At 43.4% G+C, this 11,472-nt stretch overlaps 1 protein-coding gene across 4 annotated transcripts in view; it reads right to left on the bottom strand.

Moving 5' to 3' along the window:
- Positions 1-350: 350 nt before the first annotated feature.
- The window catches only part of FOXP1 (forkhead box P1), a 371,654-nt gene continuing 360,532 nt past the window's right edge, over positions 351-11,472 (bottom strand). For all 4 annotated transcript variants that reach the window (XM_066557818.1, XM_066557819.1, XM_066557822.1 and 1 more), the window contains 3 exons: positions 10,813-10,882; positions 7,017-7,183; positions 351-953 (listed from right to left, as the gene is read on the bottom strand). In XM_066557818.1, coding sequence (XP_066413915.1) covers positions 809-953; positions 7,017-7,183; positions 10,813-10,882 — 382 coding nt within the window. In that variant the 3' untranslated portion in view covers positions 351-808. The remainder of the gene's footprint in view (positions 954-7,016; positions 7,184-10,812; positions 10,883-11,472) is intronic.

Below are 11,472 nucleotides of genomic sequence, written 5' to 3'. Positions count from 1 at the left end.
CAAACAATTCAATGACATTCAGCTTCGTATAATAAAAACACCTATTAACATTCATCACAAAGTACAGAAAACGTTGAAGCCTCTGAGAGGCCCTGGGCCCAGATGAGGCCTGAGGTCAGAACTTAAAATGGTAGAGGAGAAGTGGGGCGGGGGAATAAAAGCAATACATTAAAGAGTTTGGGATAATTTTTTCTTTGAACCCCTCCCCGATATACACGCTCACACGCACGCACACATACCCACACACGTGCACACACAGGCCTTCCCCATCCCAAATGGAAGCAAAAAAAAAAAAAAAAAAAAAAAAAAGAAACCAACCAACGAAACAAAAAAAAAAAAAAAGGAGTAAAGGCAGTGATAATCAACATGCAGTACTGTGCAAATATGTTGTCCATTGGAATCCTTAAAATCTGGGCAAAGACTTGATCTGCAGTTCAGGTGTACATGCTCAGTTTGATGTCCTCAAGTGTCCAAAATTGGCAGGACCTGCAGTCCACAGCTGGCTGCTAAATGCAAGTGAATCAGTTTAGCAAATTTACAACACTGATGTTGACTGTAAGAGAGGAAAATCCCAAGTACCAAACAAGTCCATCCAATGCACAGAGTACAAATTCCTTTTTTCAACAAAAAGTAGAAAAATCAAAAATACTCCCAAATGGGATACTTGATGGCACTAAGAGTTAACATATTTCATAGTTGTCAAAGTGGACTGAGAATCCTCCAGACTGTACAATAATGGAGAGATTTCACAGCTAAGTTTGACTTGTTCTTCCAATCTTCATTCTCAGGATAATGATGTCAGACATACTCATTCTATGTCCTCATTTACAGGTTCATCTTCATAATCTCTGTCGTGATCAAAATCTGGACTGTGGTTGGCTGTTGTCACTAAGGATAGTGGGCCTTCATTTTCATCTGGGTCTAATGGTTCTTCTTTGACATGCACAGGGTGCCTGGGAAAACAGAACAACAGACAATCAGCAAATTGCTTATTAAAAAATGGTTTTGACAGTGCAAATGGTCTGGGGAGGAAAGCAAAGGTGGTTTATGGGGTTCAGACATGGAGGGCCAGGTCTGAGAGCTCCAGGCCATCAAGGAGAAGACCCTCAATGACTGTGCTGGCCACAGAAGCCGAGCTAAGCACTATCTCCCAGGTAACAATCAAGAGAACAAGAGTGAACAGCCTCAAGCTGCCCCACAGGAGGTTTAGGTTGGATATTAGGAGAAATTTTTTCACTGAAAAGAGTGACCAAACCCTGGAACAGGCTGCCCAGGGAAGCGATGCAGTCACTGCACCCAGAAGCCTTCAGAAAACATGTGGATGTGGCACTTAAAACACGGTTTAGTGGTGGGCTTGGCAGCACTGGGTTAATGGCTGGACTCAATGATCCTAAAGGGCTTTTCCAAGCTTAATGAGTCTAAGATTCCAGGGAGGCTGGGCCAGGCAGGCAGCACTCAGCCTCCCCGGGAAGACACTCTGGGAGGAGCACCTCGATAGGGTTTCCGTCTTGGGATGGAGAGAAAATGCTCTCAGCTGACACATTAAGTTAATATGATCTTTGGATAAATAAGTGGAATGTGCATCTGAAGGGGAAGGCAGGGGCCTGCCCAGGCCTCGGCGCGGCGCGGGCCGGGCTAATCATCCTCGCTGTGTGTGCAGCGTCTCTCGTTAACATGCAGAACCTGTGAGACAACTCTCCAGAGGATGACCCCAAGTGAGGTTCTATCATTAATCAACTTCAAGCAAACACAGCAAAGAGACACCATGATACATGCTTTAAACTCCAAATTAATGCATATTTTTACAAACTGTCAATAAGGGAAGAAAAGCCCTGCCAGGAAACACAAACAGAGAGGAAAAGGCTCGCTCAACACAACAATATGATAAGAAAGCACAGTCCTAACGAGAATAATAACACTGTCAGCTGTAAACAAGGCAGAACATGATCCCCAGCTCATGGTGGGCACAAGGATGTACTAAAAAGATGAGATCTGCCAAATTTCTCATTACAGCAAAGCACATGAATAACCCGCAGGGGAATGGGGCTTGGTCATTCAAAATGGGTATGATAACAATTGAAAAATGTTGTTCGTAAATCATATTTACAACAAATCCTATACAAATACAAATTACCTTTTTCTACCTCTCTTTCTTTTTTTTTTTTTTTGTTCAGCAGCTTTTGAAATGTAAAGTAGCCATGTGAGTCAATAGTGTCTTGTTGGTGGCACTTTATAGGAAAGTAGGATTTTATTGACATTACCAAGTATTAATAATGCGACACAGTGATGGAGACCTTGTTTGCTTCCTAAATAATTGATGTTGTAGGCAATCCCTTAAAATAAAGTGTTAATGAGTTCAAGTCCCACTCTGTCTCTCACTGAGTTGATATCCACCTCCAAGACTCATGTTTTTTCCTCTGTGCAGGCTCATTTAACCCTTTCACATACGCAACATGAACACACAACCTGAAGCACACACGTTCACTGTAAGAACTTTTCCTCTGTTTGCACAGCTTTGCTTTACAATGAATGATTTAAAATAGCTGCATCGTATTTTATGCTTTGTGTGGATAGCAACGACAACACTGTTTGTACTCCACTGCACGGACAGACAGCAAGGATAAATCACTGGGCAGGGAAAATGTACTCAGCATCCACAGACAGTCCTAAGCCTTGCCTAATTCAAGTGAGCCAGTTGTACCCCTGTATCCTGTTTATTTCTTTATTCAGGCTTGAGCCTGGATAAGTTTAGGAAGCATCCAACTTGCTGACTACAGACAATTCAAATGTGAGCTGTGAATGCCTTTCAAGTCCCTGCTTGTTTCAACTTTTAGAGCTGTAAAGTGCTGGATCAATACTCAAGTATTAACTGCACCTTCCAACTCATCCAAAGGAACACTGAGAGAAGTGATGCAGTATCTATGAACACACACCTTTTCCTTTCAAATCCACTAATATGTATCCTATCAACACATCTCTGGGAGCAAAGAGGTTCCTTGCATGTCACATAATTTGTGAAAAAATTACACATCAAGAGCACGGCTCATACTGTTTTTAACCTAACTAGTGAAAAAGGGGTAAAGAAAAAACTGGAAGGATACAATTCAAAGATCAGAGGTTAAGTATTGGCAAAAACTTTTAAGAAGCTGGAGGTGTGCATGTGCTACCTGTCCCAGCAGCTCATGGCCTCAGTGAATATTAAACTATGCTGAATACCTGCAACTAGAAAAACTTAATATTATGAATAGGCTGTGGGGCCCCTCACTTGGGAGAAAACATGAAATGAAAAACAGAAGAAAAAGGGGGAAAGAGCAGCTGCACTGAGAGCCCAATAAAGCCTGTGCTACTCGGCCTTTATGGCAGTGATCTTTTTTACTGCTGTTTTAATGTCAAAGTCTTGCTTTTTTGCTTTCTGGTTTTGATGCTGCCGCTGCTGGCTTAGTTTTGTTTGTTTTAAGTATTATTTTTGAAAACACAGAAGGGAAATTTTCAAAGGGGGCACGAGAGCACATGTCACGTGCAGTAGAGAGGCCTTGGTGCATGGAGTGGAGCTTCTCCAAAGGCTGCCCAGTGTCCCAATGCATCCCCACCACCTCAGGTGCCAGCAGGTTAGACAGGTGCTCACTGTGCTCAAAACCACTCCAAGTGCTGTGAAAGCTCATTCAAAGGTCCCCAAAGCTTTCCAAAGCAAACTCTGCCCCTCTTCTGGTTTTGTTATGAAACCAGGTGAAACCAGGTGGTTTTAACTGAGGTTCTCTTTGAGGTTTGGTGTGATTCCCAGAGGTCAAAAACCAAAACTTGAGGTGTGAGAAGCAACAGAAGTTATGAAAAGCTCTGCACAACCCTGGGTGAGACAAAGCCAGAGAGGGCCACAAAGCCACAGGGAGCAGAGTCACACCAGCCCCTCCAGCACCTCACGTGTTGCACAAACATCAGACAGTGAGCTTGGCAAAACCTCCATTCCCTAAATGAGGAGGTTTTCTGGGTAACACAACCCCCAGGGAGGGAGCTGCAAGGAAAACAATGCCAAAAAATTCCAACTCCTTGTGTATTCTCTCAGATGTAACCACAAAATGGCATGTGAGGAGGAAACCTTCCTGAATCTGTGATTTTTCTCAAACATTTCTGAGCAACTGAAATAAATAAGCTTAAATAATCTTGAAGGCAAAGGGAGACTTTCATATCCTCTCAAGTTAAGTCTGAATTTCTATTTACCACCTCACCAAATCCTCAAAATGGGGAAGGAAAACTTCCTTTAGAGACTGAAGAATTCAGTCTGCTGAATTACAGAAAAGGTAAATGCTGGGTTAAGCGACAAGAAAAAGAAAGGGGAGGGGGAAAGAAGGCAAAGAAAAGAAAGGGTTTCCCATTTCTGTTTTCACAGCAGCAGAAATTCAGCACATTCCTTTTAAGAAGATGCCTGGGACTCCAGAAGGGGTTAACAATAAATAACCTTGCTGAACACAGATTCCCCTTCTTTTCACATCTGAGTAATTCTTTTGTTTGTCCACTCTGGGAACAGAGGAGTTTTTAATAAAGCTGACTGTTGTTTAAAGCCACTGAGTTCTGGGGGTGCACACAGCATGGAGCAGTTTGCTTTGTGGCTACCTTTGGAGCATATCAGGATGAAAGTGTTATGTCCCCAAGCTGTAATTATGCGACTACTTTCTAGTGTTTCAAAAGGAGGGAGAGAGAAGGGGAAAAAAACCCACCCTAGCTGTGGTTCAATGTGTCATAAAAAGGAAACGAATGAGCGGTAATAAGACTTCAGCTAGAGTGTTAGACTTCTTAGCTGTCATGTTAACAAGGTCCTTTAAACCTTACAATAAAGTTTAAAACTTGATTTCTTCCAATACACTGAAATTGTTTAAAAAATATTTTGCATTATGACAAGGAAATCTGTTCTGAGAAAAAAAATGAACATGTTGTTAACAAAGCAGGAGCATGGAAAATAAAAAGGTTTCACAGCGTCTGTAAAGTCGCTGTTGACTTATGTTTTTATTTAGTAAACAGGGTAAACCCTATGACGTGTGAATGGTGTTCTGGCTTTAGATCCCTTCAAACTACTTAGAAACACCATTATAATTGGGAAGCTCTGAGGCTGGTATTGGAACATCACCCGGCCACATTTTACTTAAGCAAAAAGAAATGTTCAGCAGAGAACACATATATTATCAATTCTGAGAAAATGAAAACACTCAGGAAACAATCATTTCCATATTACAACAGAAAATTGGATTTTCTGGTGAATAATGAAAATGAGGCATCACTCCCCCCGACCTCCTCTCTCTCCACTATTTGTTCTGTGCCCCTCACCTTGGTATCAATGTGCTAAGAGATGATTATTAAGTGCAACAAAGGCCACAGCTATGCACAGTTCTGGAAGATGTCCTAGCCTGTTTCAACTCGGTTACTTTTCCCTCCTCTCAGTCTATTCAAAGACAAGGAAACCTTAGGTGAAATGAGAAGTGCATGAACTGCACTAGCCTTGAACTTGCAAAAAAATAATTACTCATTATTAACACAACATCATAAACGTTCATCCTTGTCTGTTAGGCCAGGAGAAACCCTTGGGAGAAGTCTTGTTTCTTGAGAAAAGTCATGTCCCTCCACTCCTCCTTCACGCCAGCCCTGCATGGTCACAGGCAGAGGATAACAAATCGTGACTAAAACTGCCTGGAGATGAATCCGTCTGTGAGAGACGGAAAGTGTGTCATGCAACGTTACTTTGGGAGAGATAATTAATACTGCACAAACAATCACTGGAAAAGCTAAACACATTATTTGAATGTTTTGAAGTAAATGGTAAAAGACAATGTTTAAATTAATTATTAATTAAAAATGAATGTTGCCATCTTTAAAGATTTTTTTTCAAAGCACTCTGTGCACTGATTTAAAACACTGCAATATCAAAGTATCCAGAGCCTCAGATTCCTTCGTGCCCCCTCCCCTCTGACAACACATTATGCAGGTGGGAAACTTTTTTGCCATTAAATGCTAATTAGTTTCACAACTAATTACTACCGTGGTATTAGGTTAATGTTTTTTCTACTTTTTGATTTAGACTTACTTTTGTAAATCCCTTAGTCAAATTACTTTGAAGTAGAAGACTACAAATTAGTTCTCTTTTTAATGTGTAATGTGAGCCCTGGCAAGCCAGCCAGTAATTTTACAGGCTGTTTTAAGGAGCAGGGGGAAGACGGGCAGCACGGTCACTCACAGGTACCCAACCACTCCGCTGAGCTTTCGGGAACGACAGGACTTGTAAACTCCGGCTTCCTCACCAGCCGCCAATTACCCGGCGTGTGATGTGAGGGGAGGGGGGAGTTTACAGCTTTGCAAACTCACTCCGTCACCCCATAAATACCGCACACACCCATCGGGGCATCACACCCTTCCTGCCTTACCCTTTCCTGCGCCCGCCCGCTGCCCGGGTGCCGCTCACGTTGAGCGGGGCAGGCGAGCCCCCGCCACTTCGTGCGGTTATAGACGCGTTCATTACGCCGCCGTCTGTTGCTATAATGCCCCTATTAATTCTCCTTTTGATATTTTAAGAGCAATCTATAAATCACACAGACCTTCATGTTAATGCTTAGCAAGACCGTTTTGTGTTGAGTGGGTATTTTTGACTCGCCAAACAAGCCCATTTCCCAGCTCTGCCCCACGGGCCGTGCTCATCACGCCATCCAAAGGGGAGAGAAATCACAGGTTTTCTCCAAGAAGCACAGCTGCCTATGAGTTTTGGAAGGTTTAAAGAAGAGAACTGCAAACAAATGAACAATTTTATAAGCCCTGTGTCCTTCTTGGACTGGATTGAGCTGATCAGTTTTATACGGAAACTAGTAAATGGCTCTTTCATGCTCAAACCACCCTACGCATGTCCCCAGATAGAGGCAGATGTCTGCTCTTGCTGCTCCATCCATGAAGCTCAGCAAGGAGCCAGGAGTCTCCAGAGTCACCCTTGAGCAGATGCTAGGACAAGACCTAGAGCCAGCACATGCCTCTGCTGTACTTACATTGCTTGCATAGGGGAACGTCCTGGACTGCTGTCACTCCCGTTACTGTTCGTATGCTCCATTGCACCATTGAGCTCTTCCCTCATCGCGCTGGCTAAATTGCCCAGAGTGGGATTTCCCATGGAAGCAGTAGTGTATAGAGGTATACTGTTCTCAGCCATTGAAGCCTGCCAAGGACACAAACAAATCTATGAAGAGCCATGACTAATGTTTTTATACACTGCACAACACACTCACTTGTTCCAAAACATTCTCCACATTTACATTATTTGCAATTACAGGTTCTTTTAAATACTGTACTTTCTGATAGGTATTACCCTGGTTCCATCAAGGGAAATTTAACATCAGTTAGATCTGGGTTTAAGGATTCATAGCTGTATTGGCTTATAAGAGGATGGAGCCTTCCATTCCCTATTTGGAATTACACACCTTGGAAAAAAGAAAATGTACTTTTCCTATTTTTGCTTCATGAAATTATGTTTGGGGCTTTGGGGTATTTTTTGTGGCTTAGGTTTGGGCTTTGTTTCTAATGAAATGGGGAAAAAAACTGGAACTGGCTCAGCTGATAACTCCTTCTCACTGGAGTAAGCGGGCACCAAGCAGGAGTGCAGCATCACGGAGTTTGATTTTCCTTGGGACATGTGTGAGGCTGCCATCAGTGCTAACTGGATCAGAGCTGCACCAATCTACCTGAGAGCCGAACCACTCCATGTAGAATTTTTTAAACCTCAGCAACTCAATTCTTACCTTAGCTGTTACAGATCTGACTGTTTTATTTTGATTTCTTCCTTTGTTCTAAGGAAACACTGTGTAGTGGCACACTGGAGTTAACTTTCTAAATGGAAATCTTTGTAGGAAGAGAATGAACTGTTAAATATTTTCCTTCTGATTCCCACCGTTCTGCCTGCTAATATTTACTGTGTGTCAGCATTAGCTCATGTTGACAGCACAGTCCCGGCCCGGCGCAGCAGCGGTGGGAACGCAGAAACCCCGAGCCCCGGAGGAGCCCAGTGTTTGATGGGGATGGGAGGCACTGGAACGGGAGGGAGGCACAGGGATGGGAAGCACAGCTTTCCAAGGCTGTAGTGCCCAGGGACTGGAAGGACATTTAACCATTTCACCCATCCCAGCTGGATCTGGCTGACATCATCCATGACTCCCCGAGCTGTGTCAGTGCCGGGCAGCCACAGACGCTGGCTCGGCAGCACTTGACCTGCTCTGGGGAGAGGTCAGCTGGCTGCAGTGGCCAAGCAAAAAAAATCCATTGGGCTGGGTCTGCGTGATGCAAACCTGGCCTATGGGAGGGAAATCCATGTGAACGTACTCCTCACCAAACACTCTTGCCTGCTCCTAATTTGTGGGACAGAACTCCTTGCTTGCTGCCAGCCAGCAGTTTGACCCAGGCAAGCAGAGCCAGAGAAAGGGTGAGGGGAGATGGGATGGGAAGGGAGGGCAGGACCAGCCCTCACTGCAGCATCTCCAGGAGCACAGCCCCTTTTATTCTTCCTTACATTGACCTCTCCATGTGCAGCCCTATGTGTCACACGTGATTACAAAAGCTATTCTAACGGGGAGGATTATTTTTATCTTCTTGATTCAACAACCGGCAAACTCATTGTGATTAGGGGATGCAAAGAATGGCTCACATTTCCTGCACTTGGCAAAATAATGACTCAAGTTCTTCACCCACAGTGATAACTTGTAATTGCAGTAAAGCAATTCACTGGGGGAGAGGTAGGACACAAGCAGTATCTGCTAGGAAGACAGTAATAGGGGAGGGGGTGTTTTGGGAGCCCCTGATGACCCACTGGCAAAAGACAGAACTGGTGAGAGCTGGAGTCCCCATACCTTCCACAGACAGAGGGGGGAGAGAGCTGCTTCTTCTCCCTGGCCATGAGGGAAAACAGATAGAGGAGATGTCAGCAGGGTCTGGGTGAAGGAGAGGGGAGGCTCTGCCACCCCACAGGAAAAGAAACCACAGCCTGCCATGCCAGCAGCACACAGCCTGCTGTGCAGACCCCACGGTGCTCATGGGCATGTGCAAGCAGCAGACCTTCCCAGAGCCCACAAAAGCTGGGGGGAACCAATAATTGCCCATCAATTATTAACTGAATGTAGGCCCTGGCAGGTAAGGCAGCCTTGTGTCCTAGAGGAATCTGCTGCCCAAGTGAGGTCTGAACTGCCCACTCGGCAGTGGCCACCTGCATATGGGGAAAAAAATTATTTGCCTAGACTTTCCACAGCCCCACAGAACCCACTGGGATTTTGCCTCCAAAATCCAATGGCAGGGGGAGAAGTGGGGAACCTGCTGGTGTATCTCCACCCTAAAAGAGGACCTGGCTCAGTGCAATGATTATTATTCATCCCCATTTATTAGAGGGATGACAGAGGCAGCACATCTGGCCAGGCTCTTCTCTCCATCAGCTCAGCTATGGGGGGCACAAGGACATGGCTCTCTCAGGAAAAGTGGGGGAATGGAAACAGTTTGGAGGTTATCACAAAAGACAAGAATGGATGGAGATGACGACAACGACACGTGTTTCAGAAATAAAACACGAACAGTTCCATATGATAAGCATATTAATTGAAATTAGTCACATAGTTAACAATGTGAAGAAATGCAGGATCATTTCATTTTTGCCTTTCAGCCTCATGAATGTAAAATGTGCTTGTAATCTTAATACTATTCAGGAGACAAAGCAGTCTTTAAAAATCACACTTCACAAGACTCAAGGGAAAATAAGTTACTAGTGAATGGTATTTACAGTTGCTTCATTTAAACATGCTTTCCTGGGCTTTGCAGGAGTTACTGCATAAACTAAAAAAAATTAGAAGGCAAAACATCATTTTCCTCCTAATAATTTGTTTCTTGGTTATGAAAAGAGAAGTCTGCTAAACCTTCCACAAAACATGACCGCCCAAGCAAATACTCAGGGCCATCAGTGAACTTCTAGAGAAGTGACCCCAAGAACCACCTGGGGTGCAACCATGCCTCCTGGATTAATTCATAACGTATAAACCAGGTTTGAACCCCCACACAAACACACAAACCCCACTACAAATCAGGGTATGGTAATATATTTGTATCTTTGATTTATACAGAGAACACTGACTTCACCTAGGGTTTTTGAGACTGACTCAGGAATTTATTGAAAGAGGAAAAAGGGCACAGGAAAAAGGGCTGGAGACATGGATGTTTCCAGGCTGCAAGTTATTAATTCTGCACCCATACTTTGTGTATTTTTGCATCGTGAAAAAACTGAATTTTTGTCTTATGATTACAGTTTAAACCAATAAAAACGATCTTTTATTTTCTGTAGGAATTGCACCGTTTATTTTTTACCAACAATAGGAAGATATGCAAAAATAGCCCTTAAAAGAAAAGAGGGAAAAATGATCTGCTTTCTCTTTAAAGCCATGAACAATAGAAGGTCACGTGCCACAGTATCCTATCATTCAGCACATTAATAGCTGTGCTAGAGTAATTACACTTGTGGTATTTTTGCCTCAAGTGAAATTCTGAAATAAGAGGATGGAAATTATGATACTGCTGATAAATATTAATAAGTGAACTTTTAATTTTTTTGCCACAATATTCAAAATGCTAAGCATCTAGCTAATGCTGAAGCAGCCTGATATGTGTTTGCCTCCAGGGACTATGATGCTTTATGCACTTAAGAAAAAAGTTTAACGGAATTAAAATTTAATATCTAATTAGAGCAAGGCTAATATATTTTGAAATGAGTGGGGAAGACACACGCCTCTGTTGCATATTTGCTACAGTCATTAATCTTACCTGTAAAGCAGCATTGAGAGGTGTGCAGTAGGTGTGGCTGGTCTGTATGTTTTTAATAAGAGAAGGGTTACTGCATAAGAAAAACATAAAAAGGAGAGTTAAATGCAACCAACTTCTGTGCCAGCGTTTCAAGCACGTATTGCTTCCTCCCCCACCAGAAAACTAGAGCTGAGATCGGTTTTCCACATTGAGTTCTCTTTCGTTTCTCTCTTTTTTTTTTTTTTTAATTTAAAGAAAATATCTGAGTTTTCGGCTATGGTTATCATATTTGCCTTTACTAAATAAGGAACATCATTATCTCTTGACGTTACCTCGCCATGTGTTCTACTACCCTGCGTTAGTGGCACATCTTGGCATCTCTGCTCATTTTAGCTGTGTTCAGGAGAAACTCTCCAATTTTCGTCGTGTCTGGGAGCCCGCTACCACGTGAAGGTCCATCGTGAGGAGGCAATGATCAAAAGCATCACGGGACATTTTAAACTCTGCTTCATCCAAGTGACTCTCCAAGTCGCTGGCAGTGGAGTCTCTCCCAGGGGAGGGGAGGGAGTCTCTCCCAATGGAGGGAGGCACCACGATGAGAGAGGATTTATCTGATCCATGTTATTTCCTGCTATGCCAAGAGCCACTGCGAGGGTTATCCACACCATTGCCCCAAGAAGC

Source organism: Molothrus aeneus, chromosome 12, assembly GCF_037042795.1.
Source record: "Molothrus aeneus isolate 106 chromosome 12, BPBGC_Maene_1.0, whole genome shotgun sequence".
In the NCBI taxonomy this organism is placed as follows: Eukaryota; Metazoa; Chordata; class Aves; order Passeriformes; family Icteridae; genus Molothrus; species Molothrus aeneus.
Note: the sequence above shows the minus strand (reverse complement) of the source record. Positions and strands in the feature narration are given on the sequence as shown.